The 16,334-nt window shown below is 51.7% G+C and overlaps 1 protein-coding gene across 12 annotated transcripts in view; it reads left to right on the top strand.

Moving 5' to 3' along the window:
• The window catches only part of AGAP1 (ArfGAP with GTPase domain, ankyrin repeat and PH domain 1), a 555,489-nt gene that overhangs the window by 190,877 nt on the left and 348,278 nt on the right, over positions 1 to 16,334 (top strand). For all 12 annotated transcript variants that reach the window (XM_033859482.2, XM_033859484.2, XM_033859483.2 and 9 more), the window contains exon 3: positions 3,883 to 3,970. In XM_033859482.2, the coding sequence (XP_033715373.1) occupies positions 3,883 to 3,970 (88 nt within the window). The remainder of the gene's footprint in view (positions 1 to 3,882; positions 3,971 to 16,334) is intronic.

Below are 16,334 nucleotides of genomic sequence, written 5' to 3'. Positions count from 1 at the left end.
GCAGCAATTCAGTGACATGATAGCAAGCGAGCCATAAACCATCTGGAATCTGTCAGAGAAAAAATGTCAATGTTTGCTTTCTTTTTCTTTTTTTTTGGCCCACCACATGGCTTGTGGGATCTTAGTTCCCTGACCAGGGATTGAACCCGGCCCCTCGGCAGTGAAAGCAAGGAGTCCTAACCACTGGACCTCCAGGGAATTCCCCAACGTTTGCATTCTTTTCAAGAGTGGTAGTGCCATGCTATATGCCTCCTGAGGTTGTGTGATGGGGGCCAGTTGCTTTGGGTCCACACTCGGGTCCCTGCAGACGTGTGCCAGGCAGCACGTGCTGACCACTTACCTCTGGGCGGAAAGGAAACCACTCCGTAGATCCCTGGCCTGTAGAGGTGGGCGTCTGTCAGCAACCCGTCATATCCTATTTGCGCGTTTTCATTGAATTCTCAACTGGGATTTTTACCAAAAGCCTCGATTTTATTTTCAGCAAACCACGTGTATAAGCTGGTACGTGGTGAAGTGTGGGACAGTAGAGAACTCAGTTTAGAAAGACACCTCGTGTGATGTGACTGTTCACAGCCCTGCCCAGAGGATGCCGGGCCCGTGTGATGACGTGTCGCCACCAGAATACAGAGTTCTGTGATTTTCAGGGCACCTTTTCCCGTGTTACCTTGCTTCTCCCCGAGCCTGTAGACCCAGACTGGCCTGATTCCGTTCTCTCTGGTTTGTATCCAGTAGCAGTTCATGGATCCCCGTGCAGCTTTACAGCTTAAAGAGCATTTTCATCCCTCACTTTATTTCCTCCTCACAGCTGGCTGGCTGTTTCTGCCAGTGTTTCAAATTAAAATAATGCCCACGGTGCGCAGACATAAGGAGGTATATGAGATGGCCATTCAGTCCAAATAAAACACCTCCCCCCCCCCCGCCCCCGGGATTGAGTGATTTGATCCCTAGAAGGGGTGAGTAAATTCTTAGCAAATCATTGACATGTAAGAAGGAGGGAATATTGCCACACACAGAAAGCACAGACTGAACAGTGATTTTGAACATTTTCCTCCTCGGGAAAGAAAAAGCCTAATCTTAATTAAAAATTCAATTCTGCGGCATACTGTTTCGGATTTTCTCAGCGTGAAGCTGACTAAGCAGCAGGTACCCTTGAGCAAGAGAATAATTAACAGGTAGAAATTCTCAGATTATAGAGGCCCAAAGCGAAGGGAAGACATCAGTCAAATCAGGAAGGGATCCGTCCACGTAGTCTGGGGCTTGGAGCTGTAGTAATAAAGTATCTCGTTTCTCCTCACTGGCGTTAGTGTCATTCATTCATTCATTCACCCAGTGTTGCTAGGAGTCCGCCGTGGGCGATGCTGGGGGGTAGAGAACCAGACACAAACGAGACCCAGTCCCTTTTCAGCACTGGAGAGAGTCAGACCCACATACCGATGTTGGGGAAACAAAGAGGTAAGTGGCAAGGTAGCGTTAGGAGGAGGGCACTAAGGGAGCTTTGGGGAGAGGCACCGGTTGAGGCTGTGGCATTAGGAAGGCTTCTCAGAGGAGGTGACATCTGAACCGATTGCTGACCCATGAGTAGGAGTATTATTTTGGGCAGCGATTGATGTGGAACGATCTAGGCGTCTGGAGTCTGCAAGGCCTGTTAGGATGGTGTTTGGTCACTGGCATATCGAGGACGAAGCAGGGAGTGGGAAGCTGAGGACGAAAGGACCATGACGGTGGGAGGGACAGGATGGTTCAGGGTTTTAGATCAGGTTTTAACTTACTTTCCACAATCTTGTGGCAAATTTGTTCGCTTTTATGTTTGTTCTTCTCATTAGTGGCACCGTCACCCATTTATCCAGCCAACCAGGCACACCCCCCACCCCCCGTTCCATCCATCCATCCAACCATCCCATGTTTACCGGCACTTTACTGGGGCCGGAGACAGTGCTGAGTGTAGGCATTCAGAGAGGTGTCCTTGCCAGCATCAGAGACACAGTTCTTGGTCTTCGGGGACCCACGCGTACTGGGGGGTGGCGTCAAGAGCGTCAGCAGTCAGTGTGAAGTGTTCTGGGTGTGTAGAGAAGCAAGGAAGCCACCCAAAACTCTTCGGGGGAAGGGAGGGGCGCCCAGGTGAGTGGTATGTTCGTGTGGTCCCTGCCGGACCTGGGTGCCTGCGGCAGAATTGATCGTGAGCATTTCGAGGGAGACGCTTTGTGGTCTGTTCATGAAATGCTTGGACTCTGGCCTGCAGGCAGTGGGAGGCTTCCCGAGAGTTGTGAAATGAGGGAGTCGCATCTTTGCAGTGTCAATTTTAAAGAATCTCTGGTATTCTCTGGGCGAAGAGGGGGAGCTCCCAGGCAGGGAGATAAGCTAAAGGCTCTCCCAGGATCCAGTGGACGGACGCACAGCCTGCCCCGTGGTGGGGGTGGGGGTGGGAGTGTGGAGACCCTCAAAAGCACATCTGGGCGGGGTGGGAATTGGAGACGGCGTCCAGGTGTCTGGCTTGGGAGTCTGAGCGGTGATGTGATCACAGGATGATGAGCAGACTGGGGAGAGAACGGTAAGGTCTGGACATGCTGAGGTTTCAGTACCAGTGTAGGTGTGTAGGGGTTTACCTGAGAGGGGGTGGGGCTGGAGAATGAGAGTGGGTATCCATAGCTTACTGGGAGTAGGTGGGATGTAGCCTGGCTCCCTTGGTTGGAGGGGGGTACTTAGAATCCAGGATCTAGGGAATCTAGGAGGTCTAGGGAAGGAGCCAGCGTGGGCTGGGGGTAATTTGAAGAGGAAGCCCAGAGCGGGAAGTTTGAAGAAAGAGAATCTCCTCTACAGCTTCCGGTGACGCAGCAAGGGGAGGGCCAGGGGATTTAGAAACAGAAGTCCTCGGTGTCCTTGTAGCCATAGGGTCAAAACAGCAGGCTGGGGGTGGGTAGGGTCAGAGAGTGGGCGAGAGGGAGACAGGCTCTTCGTAGGCGGGGGACCTGTGTCCAGGGCAGGTCTCTCATCCTGCTTTTCCTCAAGAGAGAATTGGTTGGATCATGCTTAAATGCAGAGGGGAAAGTTCTAGCCGGGGAGGGAAAGGAGAGTCTTTGCACGGAAGATAGAGGGGGAGTGAGATCCTGAGCAGAGGGAGGGCCTCCCCAGGGACAGCCACCTGAGTCCGGGTGTGTCAGCTGTGTTAACACGGGAGCTTTCTCTGAAGAAGGCAGGGTGAAGCCAGCCTTGCCTGCCGGTGACTGAGTTCCCGCTTGCTGGTACAGTGGCCCTCACGTCATGCTGACCTGGTTTCCATCCAGCATGAACACCTTTGCCGCCTTGACCGTGGGTCCCTGCTCTGTCCTGCCGTGTGGACCCCGTGTCCAGAGATGCAGGCCGGCTCTCCTCCCCTCCCCGCCTTGGTCCAGTTTTCTCCCCTCCGGTCCCTCCCCGGCACTGTGCTTTTTTGGTGTGGCTCTTTATCAGCTAGTCTCACCCGGCTGCAAATCCTACCCCAGAGTTGTGACGGAATGCACGTCCTCCCAATCCCCTTGTGGCTCTGCACTGCCACTGCGCCCCATTGAACCTCGTACCTTGTTGAGCGTTTCGAGGGTCCACAATACGTGTTGGTGGGCTGACGCACTGTACACCTTCCTGATGTAACCAGCACTCACGGGATTCAGTGTGTGTTCTAACCATGTTGATTCTTCAGGCTGTAGAGGCTGATGAAACGTGAGAGGTTAATTGAAGGTGTTGGAATCCCTTCTTCTCCAGCAGAAGCATTTAGCCCATTTTCGGCCATCCCACTGATGCTTGGTCGTGGTGTTCAGGATTGCGTCCATTTTAACCTCTCTATTGCAGGTTGCTGAATCGCATGATAGACTGACTACTCCTCAGTGACTGCCCATTTCTGTGTTTCAGGGCATTGTGGGTAATTTAGCCAGTGGCAAGTCGGCCCTGGTGCATCGCTATCTGACCGGCACGTACGTCCAGGAGGAGTCTCCCGAAGGTATGCTGCGTGTGTCACACAGTCTCCACCTCTAGAGAGTTTAGTGTTCTGAATTTTTTGTTAGCATATTCTAAATCATTACTGTGACGTATCCCATGTCGAGAAAAGTAATCACAACATAACCAAGCAGTAAAGATCCGTAGGCACGTTGCTTCTTCTGTAGTATTTTTCGCTGACCATCTCGGCATTTGGAGCAGATAGAGTCAAACCATGAACGCTGTTGAATGTATTTCGTACCGAATAGTTCTGTCCCTTCAGATGTGAATCCAGTGTCGCTCCTTTAACTGTTACTGCTTGGACGTTTCTCTGATCTAGATCTTGAGTTTATACCTAATTTGTGTGTACTGTTCCTTAGTCATAGATCCGAGCCTTCAGATGACCCACCACCATGTGTTTGAGTATGTTTTCCCCCTTATATTGTATTGTAAACATTTAATAATCACTTTGCATGAGAAGAAGCTATTTCTTTTGCCATGAGGCTTTTACTTCTTCAGTTAACATATCCATATTTTGTTTTTTTGCTTTAAATAAAATGATGGTAGTAATGCTAGGAAACCGCTTAGCTCCCGTGTCCCCAAATCCAGGTAGAGTGTCCACACACAGTTTTCTAAATTATATTTTCTCTCCATGTAACCTTTGAAAATCCAACTCTGAGACACTGAATTTCTGGTTCCTTCTTTTTCTTACTGGCTGTTCCATTCTTTGCAGATATGGACGCAGGTAACTATACATTTTCTTCATGGCAGCGCTTGTCTTGTTTGAAGAGCAAGGAGAGACACAACTCTGTGCTGTAGTCTTCCCTTCCCTCCTTGTTCTGTGTATATCATCCTATTTTGTTTCATTTGATCCTTTCCTTTTTTTTTAAGTTCAACATTTCACCCTGTTTTGTCCCTTAGATGTCTTTTTAGCAGTAGTGCTGAGTAGCTTCACATGTTTCCTGTAACACCTGTTCTAGTATTTAACTCCTGTCTTGGATACTGTGTAACCGTTCAGAAAAGTGTGGCAGATGGAATTCTGTGGCAGTCGTTGCGTGGGGCTCTGCCGTGACTTTGCAGCATTTTGCGATCCCACCATGAAAGTCTCGTGGTGGTCACATGAGGGAAAGGCCTACGTTTTTCGTTATCCGTATTGAAATGATGGTTTAAGGGAGATTGGAAGTGAGGGCTCAGATGTGGGGATCAATGAGGAAAAGCATAGCTAGACACTGAGAAATGGATACAGATGCTAGAAAATTACGTGCTTCAGAGAGGTGAGAAAGTTGGCCGTCTTCTTTCCTGGAATCCGTACCTGGGTTGTACTTGTGTATTTGTGCCTTTGTGTGTGACTGCGGGTTTTAGCCATAGTCATTTTGACTATACCCGAGAGTTGTTTAGAGCCTTTTTCTTGGGGGTTCTCCTTATTCCTCGGGTCTAGCAATTGTGTAGATTGATGACACGAGCTGCTGATGGACTCATTAGCTGGACTGCAAGTGAGAGGATCACCTCCTCAAGTAAAGCTGCCTGTGGGCCCTGGAATGCTCAGGATTTCAGTTGAGGGGACCCCTTGGTCGGGGGTCCCTGGAGGTTTCGTGGTCTGGGCCCTGGTTTTGCTGCCACGAGCTGGATTCTCCTGTGCTCCGTTCGACGTCTGGCGTGGTTGGCGCGGGTCCCGGCTCTCCCGCCTGTGGCCGCCTTCCCCTTCCCCGCGTGGTGCTGTTTCGTCCTTACTGTGGCTTTTGCCATCTTCCTTTGGGCGTTCAGTTTGTGCCATCGCATTTGGCCCTGACTGTGATTTCTTTGTGGCGAGCCCTTATATTTTGATGAACACAAAAGCCTTTCTCTTGAACGTTCGCACATCAAAAGTAAAAACTGTACCCAGTGGGGAGACCTAAATGTGCTCTGTAACAGCCCTACTTCTTCGACTTTCCAGGTAACACATTTTACTCTGGGAATTTCATGGTATCATACGATTTTCAGAGTACATTATTTTACAGGGTGGATGCATTCTCGAGTTCGGTAACGGGACATCCCTTCTTTCATCTACAAAGTGGAAACATCTCACCCCTCAGTGGGGTCTGTGCCCAAGGGCTCCTCGGTCAGGGAAAAGATTGTCCGAGATCTTTGCTCGCGCCCTTCAGGAGCTGGCCCTGCCACCTGGCCACCTGTCCTCTCACCGTTTGAGAGGTCAGGGGATTGTTCCTTGACGTTGCCAGGAGCGTAGAGAGGTCCCCCCAGGGGACGTGCGTCAGGTCCTCTGGGACCCGGAAGAATTGTGAGGAGGCGCCGCCTGGTGCCTGGAAGCCTTTAGTCCCCACGACTCCCTGTTTCCCAGAGGCCAGCCGCCCTGGAACCAGGCAGGTGGGAATGTCTTTGCTTCCCATGTTCTGTCCATGTACTGGGGCGAGTCCCACGTGGCAGCAGGAGGGAACCGTAATTTGTTGTTTCCAAAAGGAAATGAATGAGAAAAGCCTTGCTTTCTCATCGTCTTGGCACACAGAAGTCCCTGCCCCCGGTCTCAGAGCCTGTGGCTGCAAAGTGATTTCAGTCCTTGCCGGATGCATTAACATCCATCGATTACCCTTGCTCGCTTCAGTGAGAAGCTTTCCACGGAGAATGTTCTGGAGCTGCAGTGTTCTGTGTCATCACCCAGGTTTATGGGGAACATCAGGGCAAAGGGAATCCTCTCTGGGGTGTGCGGGAGGCTGATGAAGCCGATTACAGCTCAGCACCACCTGCAGCTTCGTTCGTAGCAAAGGGTCAGGTTAGTACGCAGCTGAAGGTGTGTGTCACGGTCGCCAGGCCGAGAGGTTTGGCCTCTGGCTGAGCTGTGAGACCTCTCCGTTTTCTTGCTGTTATTATTACCTGCAGCTTCATCCCCCTTTCCTCTTAAAATGGCTGGAGTGATCCACTGCCTGCCCCGTACAGCGCAGCGGCTTTACCTGGGAGGCGTGTTCCTGGGGGCTCTGCCTGTGCACACAGCCCACTGGCGCTTCCTGCCCTTCTCCCGTCTGCACAGGCTCTTCTTTTGCTTTAATTAATGTGTAAATGTCCTTTAGTGTTACTCTGACCTGTGGTGGGCATCTTTAGATTGCTGGGAGGGTGAAGGTGGTCAGGGCCTTCTGTTTGCGGACCCCCAGCCTTCGCCAGAGTGCAGGTTCCATCGCCTCTCCGAGGATGACACCTGTTGTGCTTCGTGTTATGCATTTGGGTTGGTACTTTATCCCCGTGGCAAAGGCAGCTGACTCATACAATTTAGATTATTTTAAAGATACAACTGAAATGAGGGAATGGATTTAAATATTATGTGTGGGTTTTTTTGTTTTTGTTTGTTTTTGTTTCTGTTTTTTACAGTACGCGGGCCTCTCACCGCCGTGGCCTCTCCCGTCACGGAGCACAGGCCCCGGACGTGCAGGCTCAGCGGCCATGGCTCACGGGCCCAGCCGCTCTGCGGCATGTGGGATCCTCCCGGACCGGGGCACGAACCCGCGTCCCCTGCATCGGCAGGCGGACTCCCAACCACTGCGCCACCAGGGAAGCCCTTATGTGTGTTTTTTAATTAGTGGATTAACAATGCAAAAGTGGGTAACCCAGTAGGGAGCCTGTAAGTCCACAAAAATAATCCAAAGAGTAAAATTTTTGTGCAGGCAAATACCCTTTTAATCGTGCGTGTGCGTGAGATACATGTGTGTATCCGAGTCCTAGGGCTGCATGACATATTACCACAAACTGTGTGACTTGAAACAGTGGAGATGTATTCTCACGGCTCCGGAGGCCAGGAGTCTGAGATTGAGTTGCTGACAGGTTGGCTCCTTCTGGAGGGAATGTGGGAGAATCCACGTTCCGGGTGACTGGCAGCCCTTGGCGTTCCTGGGCTTGTGGACGCATCATTCCAGTCTCTGCCGTGTCGTCACGGGGCCTTCTCCCTGGGTCTGTGTCCAGGTTTCCCTCATCTCATGAAGACACTCGTCTCTGGATTTAGGCCCACAGGTACTGGGGGTTCAGACTGGAACACATTTTTAGGGGACAGAATTTAACCCGTAATAGTATGTGCATACTACACATCTGGTGTTGAAACAGAAGCTGCACTCGGACCTGTTGAAGTTGCCCCGTTACTTCTTGGTGACAAGAAGGGCGATTCGCTGCCCCAGACCTCACTGGCCATGCTCATGGCTGGTCTCCTAGAACGTCACAAACATTAGGTTAGTGTACGTGTGACCTTCACACCTCTGATGGAATTTCACAGCTGTCACTCACTTCTGATGGAAAGAATCGGGTGGAAATTATTCCTCTGCCATCCAGTGCCCTATTAGTGGCTGCTAATTAGGACAGTGAATGAGGGTCTGGGCGTGTAATTCGAGTTCCATCTCATGTGCTTGTGCGCTTGATGTCTGCTGTGCACCCTGCCTTCCCCCGCCACAGACTCCACGGGCCTGCCGCAGTTTTTTGCTCTCTTCCTTCAAAATAAGAAAGAAAAGGAAAGAAAACCGAGGCTGCCCAGTATTATGTAGGAATTTGATGGAAACGTGGGCCACCTGAGACACTTTCCCTTGCAGACCGGGACACGGTGGTGTCCCCGAGAGCTCTGAGCTTCAGAGCTGAGCCCTTGCTGAGACCTTGTCCCGCTACGTCTCCCTCTGTGTGCCCCTCCCTTTGTGCTTCCCACGGTGGGCCACGCAGGGGACCTGGGGCCCAGAAAGGCTGCTGCCCAGCAACGGCTCTCATGGCGGTGGAGGAGGGGAAGGGGCCTCTAGCTCTAAGATGCACTACAGTGCCCAGCAGACTGAGTAGCTGGTGTTAAGGTTGGTGGAAACAACTTTAAGGACGTCCAGAGACCGACCTTCCTGTGACGATAAAGTTAACTGCTCTTGGCTAATTTTTCAAGGACTTAGGGCCACCAAATGGGTGGGAAGTGCTAGGATGATGTCACGCTGTCTGAGAGCTCCCCTTCGTTGGAATCTGGAGTAAGCCCTCATCCAGGTGTGACACAGGTGGGTTCGCCACCTGCTGCGGCGCGGGGCCTCGGCCTGGTGTGACTTGGGGGCGGCTGACCCTGTCGTTCCCAGGTCCTCAGGAGCTGAATCCATCAGAGGTTCGTTCCTTCAGTGAATGACTCCAGCTTCCTGTAGGCTCTTCACCAATTCACATTTTTGGGTAAAAAAGCTCCGAGGCCATGGCAGCCCCGAATCTAGGCCGGCAGCCTGCAGGTTCCGGCCACGAGCCCGGTAATGGGGGACGTGCCAGCACGAAGGCTGCGACGGCACCGCCTCTCACCCGCGTGTCAGGCCCGCACTTGCCTGTGGTTGAAACCCGGGTTCCCAGCCTGTCGTAGCCACTTACTGTCGTTGTGGCCTTGGGTGAGTTACCCATCCTCCTGAACTTCAGCTTACTCCTCCCTGCTCCCCAGTCCTTGTAGGGACTGAATATGAGTGTAAGCGTGCAGAAGACTGCGTTAGCCCTGGCATGGAGAGAGGGCTCAGGGACGCGTACCTCGTAAATAAGGGTCCTGCCCCTTCGCTCCTCCATCTTCTGCTTCAGGTGGGCAGCCCTGCCTCCTGGGCTGTTCTGACAGGTGTGGCTTCAGGACTTCGTGTCCACCAGGCACGAGGTCACGATCCCGGTTGCTCGTGCCCCAGGCGTCCTGGTCCTCGACCAGCTCAGGCCTGGCTCGAATATGCCTGAGGCACTGTCTCTCCTCACCAGTGCGGTTATTCTAACAGCTTTAAGCACAGCTCAGGTCATGACAGTAGAGAGCTGTACAAGATGCCTGGGACCTAATCGGGCCATTTGGAAACTAGAAAGAAGGATGGAATTTAAACTGGCCCCCCATCCCCACAGGGCTTCTAGAATGGGGCTGAGTTCTCTGAGGTCTTTCTTGCACCCGGGCGGTGGGGACTCTGTCTGGGCTGCTTGCAGGGTCACGAGCTTCTCTGGTTGGATGTGGCCTCAGAGCACGGTGGCCACTGTGATGGATGAGACAGCCCCATCTTAGCCTTCTCTCCGGTGTTTCCAATCCGAGGGTGCCCCCCCGAGGGTGACTGGCCCTGGGGTTACCACTGTGCCCTGCCCGTGCCTAGCCGGGACGTCACACACCGGCTGCAGTTCTAATGGTCACTTCCTCCGAGGTCAGCGGCTGCTGGCCATCAGGTCACTGTGAGCTGGATGTCCCTCTGTTAATCTTGCCACTTCCCTTGAGGACTCTGCCTGGAATTGTTTCCCAACAGATGTGTCTATCGTCAGGGCAGCAAAAGCCTTCTCAGGAGCATGGGTATCTGAAGTCATTTTTTAAAAATGAATGTTTACTTAGTTTCTTAGAAACAAGCCATGTGGTAAACACCAGCCTTATTTTCTGGGACATGTGAAATGCATTTAAACTGTCAGCTCCAGAAACCCTTTCCAAATCAAATAAACTTAAAAAACATTTTTGTGAGCTGCCACTGCTCAGCAGATGTTAGGTTTATTTCTAAACACGTTCTTGGTGCTGTTCAGTGTTCCAATGAACAAAATATGTAAACACTAATAAAATTCGAGTAGTTTTGAAATCTAGCCAGTTAAATGTTTCAGCGTAACTTTACCATCTTACTTGCAACCAGGTGATCATAAGTACATGATAAGTTTTTAATGAGGATTATCTGAAGCCTTAAAACTAAGAGCCCACCGGAAGGTTGGCTTAATAGATAAAGCAGAAACCAGTTCAACCATCTTCTTTAATTATTTCAGATGCTGACTCAGTCCCTAACTATAGGAATATCATTGATTCTTGTCATGGTTCTGATCTGTGTAACCGTCTGCTGACTCTGTCCCCTCACACGTAAGCCATACTGAGGATCAGGTGATAGTGCCTTGAAAATAGGCAAAGATACTGAAATAATCACTAGAACTTCAAAGAAATCATCAGAGAGAAGGGTGTTCTACTTCATTTTAAACAAGAAAAAGACAGCTGTAAAATTAGAATAAGGAGATTATGGTTTTGGCATTGACAAAATTGGCAGGACAAAATGTATTTTTGAATTGGTTGTTTGGGACTTAGAACACATTGTCCTGTATTGTTACAATTAATTCACCGGGAAACTGAGGGCCTACTGAGAGCTGGGCATGGCACCTGTGGCCAGTGTGTGTGTTCCAGAGGGGAGAAGAAGCTTCTGGATGAATAACTGTAATTCACGGTGGTGATTTACACCTGGTCAGCTGAGCAGCCTTGCATGCTGGCTTCAGGCGGGAAGTGTCCCTGGGCTCCCAGGGTAGCCCACACATCCTCCTTCATGTCATTTGATTGACAGAGACCCCAGAATAGTAGCGTGCATGCTGGGAACACAACCGTGTCTTTCCTAAGACACCTCAGGACAAAACCATTTCTTTAATAGGTAAAAGGAGACTGGGTTCTAGAAAGTTCCACCTTTGAAATTAGAAATTATTTTTTCTAGAGAAATTTTAAGTCCCAAGATGGTTTTTTAGACCTTTAAGTGCACGACTTAATTGCAAATTAGAAAATAGTCCTTGGATCTGTCAAAGCTGAATTGCCACCAGGTGTTTTCTCCTTGGTCCGTTGCTACATCGGCCCATGACCTTGGGCCCTGACTTTGTCGTCTTGCTGGCAGCGGCTCTGGATCCAGGGAACCACGTGGCCGCCAACCAGTCCATTATTCACCCAGGCAGCTGCCTGCTCTGGTCTGGTTCATGTTCACTGTCGTAGTGTAGAATCCCTTGCTTGCAAGGACAGATGACCAGCTTCACTGAGCTTCAGTAGAAAGGGGGAATTCATTCACTTATGTACCTGGAGCAGCTCCGGGGATGGGTGTATAGCTTGAGAAAGCCCCTAATCACCTGATGCACGTGAGCTAGTGAGGAACCTGCCTCTCCCATTGCTTGGGTCTCCCCACTTGGCGGCAGGCAGTTTTGGTGGCCTCGTGACTGCGTGGTCTGCAAAACTCACATCTCATGGGAGGAAGAGTTGCATGTTTTTCTCAGTAGCTCCGAGGGAAGACTTAGAGACACCTCTGGATGGCATTGCTTGAGGCGCAGACTCTAAGTTTTAACCGGTGGGAAGCTTTGTAATGCAGATCTCTTCCCTGATGAACAGACCTGATCCACTCAGTTTACCCAGTGGGAACAGGGTGCCGCGGAGACCAGAAGGGCCAGGTCCTGTTTGCTCTCACCTCTGTGCTTCCTTTCGCAAATCTCTGCCTTTCACAGGCTCACTTCTCTCCCACCCTCCCACCCCATTTTATTGGTCCCAGGGAAGGGCAAGATCTGAGACTCATAACCAGTCCTTGACCGAGGCAGTCTGACCACAGGTTGAGAGGTTCTCTGTGCAAGTTTGTACAGAAAGGAAGAAATGCCGGCTGAGGCCAGCCTCGGGGCGGGCAGAGGAGAAAGAAAGGGGGGCAGGCAGCACCGTCAGATGCGGGGCAGTGGGCCAGGGGGCCAGGCGTACGTTCCAGACGGGGACGGGGATGGATGTGCCAGCGTGGAGCCCACCTTCCGGCCACGGCTGGTGCGAGACGGGATTGCCGCGTGAAGAAGACGCACCGCCTGTAGGATGACGCTGGGAGATCACGCCTGCTGGATGTTCGAACTCTAAGGGCAGACTTTCACTGGGGCCATGGTCAACTCCCAGGGCCAGGACGTGGAGATAAGGCAGCAGGAGGGAAAATACTAGTAGCAAAATAGGCCAAGTGCCGAAAAAAAGAATTACACGAGGAGGGTGTGTAGTGTGATGAAGGTGCCTGCAGACTCTCCCCTCCACGTCACCTCCTCATGCAGGACTCAGGGACCCCCAAGGTGCCCCCTGAGAGCTGGGGCATTGTGGGCATAAGACCTGAGGGGCTGGGACAGGCCCCCGTGTGCGTGCGTGCGCGCTCACCTGCGTGCACGCCGCGTACGGCTGCCCATTATCTACAAAAGGTGACAGTTCGACATGACTGAAATGGTTTGACCGAATCAGTTCTTTGATGATTGACCCAGGCCATAAGTGGAAACCACATGCGACTCGCAGCGTAGTCTTCTACCCGTCGTAGTGGCTTCCTGGATATCCTGTGTTGGGAGGGATCGTGAGGCAGGATCTTGGCTCGGGAAGAGTTCTGAATGTAGCAGATGGTCCCCCTGACTTGCGTCTGGAAGCTGCTCGGTTCCGTCCATGTGGCCCAAGGGGCACCATGTGTGGCCCGCACGCCATCCTTTTCTGAGCCCCATTTCTTACCGTTTTGCTTCTTTTACAAAATGGCAACACCACAAACAAAAGACGAGAGCAGCATTGTTCTTTGAGGGCCACTTGGGTGGGACAAGCATGTTGAAAGTGTGGAGGGGGTGGGGCTTGGTGACAGAAACCAGGTGGCAGTGTGTCCTCGACTCCTTCCATGCAGCGGAGGGGAGCGGGTGAGGCTGAACCAAGAGGGAGGTTGTGTGCAGGGACTGTCAGTTACACGGGGTGTGACCGCGTGATCTCCAGGTGGACCGGGCTGCCAGCATGTGCATCTCCCATTGCCCTCGTGCGTAGAAGGATTCTGAAGGGAGTTGGGGGCCGGACCCCTGGGCTCCCAGCAGTCATTACACGGGCGCTGGCTTTGGCGAGGGACACAGCAGGGCAGTTGGGAGGAGTCTTCAGACAACCTCTGGACCTTGGAGCTAACACAGCATGGTGGGAATGAGCCGCAGGGACCATTTACCACTGGACCCACTGCTGCCCCATCAGGAGGGGCGGCAGCTTATTAGTCCCACGAAGTACTGGCTGTAGGATGTGCCCTGGCCCACCTTCCGGTTTGGGCAGGAGCCTGGCAGTACAGGTGCAAGCTAAGTGTGTTCCAAGATGCAGATGCAGGGGCTTCCTGGGCTGGGCAGGTTCCGAATCTGCCTGAGAGGGAGACACACACACACACACACACACACACACACACACACACTCTCACACTCACACTCACACTCACACACACTCTCACTCACACCCCACCCCAGGGCAGTCTGTCTCCTGCCAGCCCTGGGTGGTGGGCTTTGCTCCAGGTCTTGGTGGTGTCCAGCTCACAGGGTGCTGGCCTTCTCAGAGACCAGATCACCCTCTAGGATGGGCACAGTGACCTGGAGACAGAGCCCCCTGGAATCCTGCTGTTAAAGTCCTGACAGTGTTTCCATGGGAATGAGACAGTTACAGAGAGTGAGCCTCCACCTCTCCCCCCGCCCCCGGAAATGGAAGAGGACAGTCCAGACAATAAGTGATGTGTCCCCAACTTCCCTGGTGGCGCAGTGGTTGAGAATCCTTCTGCCAATGCAGGGGACACGGGTTCGAGCCCTGGTCCAGGAAGATCCCACATGCCACGGAGCAACTAAGCCCGTGCGCCACAACTACCGAGCCTGCGCTCAGAGCCCGCGAGCCACAAGTACTGAAGCCCACGTGCCTAGAGCCCGTGCTCCACAACAAGAGAAGCACCGCAATGAGAAGCCCGCGCACCGCGACAAAGAGTAGCCCCACGCTCGCCATAACTAGAGAAAGCAACGAAGACCCAACGCAGCCAAAAATAAAATAAATTAAAAAAAAAAAAGTGACATGTTCCCAGAAGAAATATCAAAGGGGAGACGGCTCTCCCACAGCCGTCAACCCCTCCCTGTACTGTTGCTGCTCCTGAGCTGAGAAGGATTGTTGCATTTTTAAAGATCTGTAAAAATAAATAAACAAAAACGACCCCGCCCCTGACCCCGCCCCCGACCCCGAAGCAAGGCTACTGCCCGCAAGGCCACTGTCTGGTGGCCCTTCGCCCGTGATGGCTTGTGACCCTGCTCTGCAGTGTCAACACATCAGGTATTAAAATGCAGAGGATTTCTGGGTTTCTCCATAGGGTCTAATCTCACAACCACCATCCTGTTTTAGTTTCTTGAAACAAGCACCTGATTTATATTCAGAGAAATGTGTGTGAACAGACAGTTCTAAAGCCAGTACTTCTACATGTCCAATTCAACAATTGCATTTTCAAAAACAAAGTTGACACGACAGTTTTTTTTAATGACAAGTTATTTTCACGTGGGAAACACTAGTTGAGAGCAGTAAAATCTGAGGGACTGAGAGACCATCTGCCCGTGTGCTGGGAGCTGAGCAACCCGCCAAGGTGCTGTTGGGCGCTGGCCAGCTCACCTCCTCACCCCCTTTTCTGAGGCTGCTGCCCCTGGACTCGTCCCAGGCCACGGCTGGCGGGATTTGGCCTCATTTAAAGGCACCAGGTGAGCAGCTGGGCTCTTTTCTCCTGAATCTGCAGTACTTTTTGTAATTTATCCCTTTTTATGCTTAAAATAAATGTGCAGAATACTAAAAATAAAACAAATAACCTTAAGTACATTTCCCCCCAGGGAAACAAGGATGTGCACGACTAATATTCCCCTCACCACCGAACTATTTCAGAGACTGGAGTAGATGCTGGAATGTTCACGTACAGCCACCACAGTGGGTATCGGAACATTTCCAACAAACAGCTTCCTTCTTTGGTCACACAGGCATATTGGCACTTCCCAGATATTGCAGTTTTGTTATTTTTTAAACAAATGGCAGGTTTGTGGCAGCCCCGTATCGAGTGAGTCTGTCGGCGCCATTTTTCCCAACAGCCCTTGCTCGCTTCACGTCTGTGTGTTACATTTGGATAATTCTTGAAATATTTCAGACTCTCTACCAGCAGAAAGGTTACGACTTGATAAAGGCTCAGATGATGGTCAGCATTTTTTAGCCGTATTTTGAAATTAAGGTATGTATGTTGTTTTTTAGACATAATGCTGCTTAATAGACTACTACAGTATAGTATAAACGTAACTTACATGCACTGGGGACCCCCAGCGTTCCCGTGACTCGTTTTATAGTGATACCCGCTTTATTGCGGTGGTCTGGAACTGAAGCCACAGGAGCTCCGAGGTGTGCCCATGTATTAGATTTTATAGGGAGGGGCCCATCATTACGTGGCTGTTTCCTCCTTCAGGGGGCTGGCTGAAAACCATGCCCCCCCCATCCCGTCCGCTCGGTGGGTTCCCAGCGGGTTCCAGGGGGCACAGGCTGTGTCTGTTCCTGGTGCCCAGTCCCCTCCCATACCCCACCCAGCTGGCTCTCCTGGTCAGTTCCCGTGTCCTCCCGCTGCCCTTGACAGTCAGAGATTCTGTCCTGTTCACTCTGTTCACCAGCACTGTGCTTCTTATTGGCCCACAACGGGCTTTGCTAAAGGCTTGCTGAGTGGTGCTTCTGAAGACCAAGGTTTTATTGCCCCAGTGTAGGGAGCTAACAGAGAAATGGGGAGCGGCGAACACAGGGGGAGAACCCTTGCCAAATACCACTAAGAGCCAAACTGTGTCACAGGTGGAGTGTCAATCAGGTCCATTCCACTGTGTTCCTCTATTGCTTGCTTGCATGGAAGTCCCCGTCTGAG

The sequence above is a fragment of the Tursiops truncatus genome, chromosome 7 (assembly GCF_011762595.2).
Source record: "Tursiops truncatus isolate mTurTru1 chromosome 7, mTurTru1.mat.Y, whole genome shotgun sequence".
NCBI lineage: Eukaryota > Metazoa > Chordata > Mammalia > Artiodactyla > Delphinidae > Tursiops > Tursiops truncatus.
The sequence above is the reverse complement of the archived record's forward strand: the minus strand, read 5'-3'. Positions and strand labels throughout refer to the sequence as shown.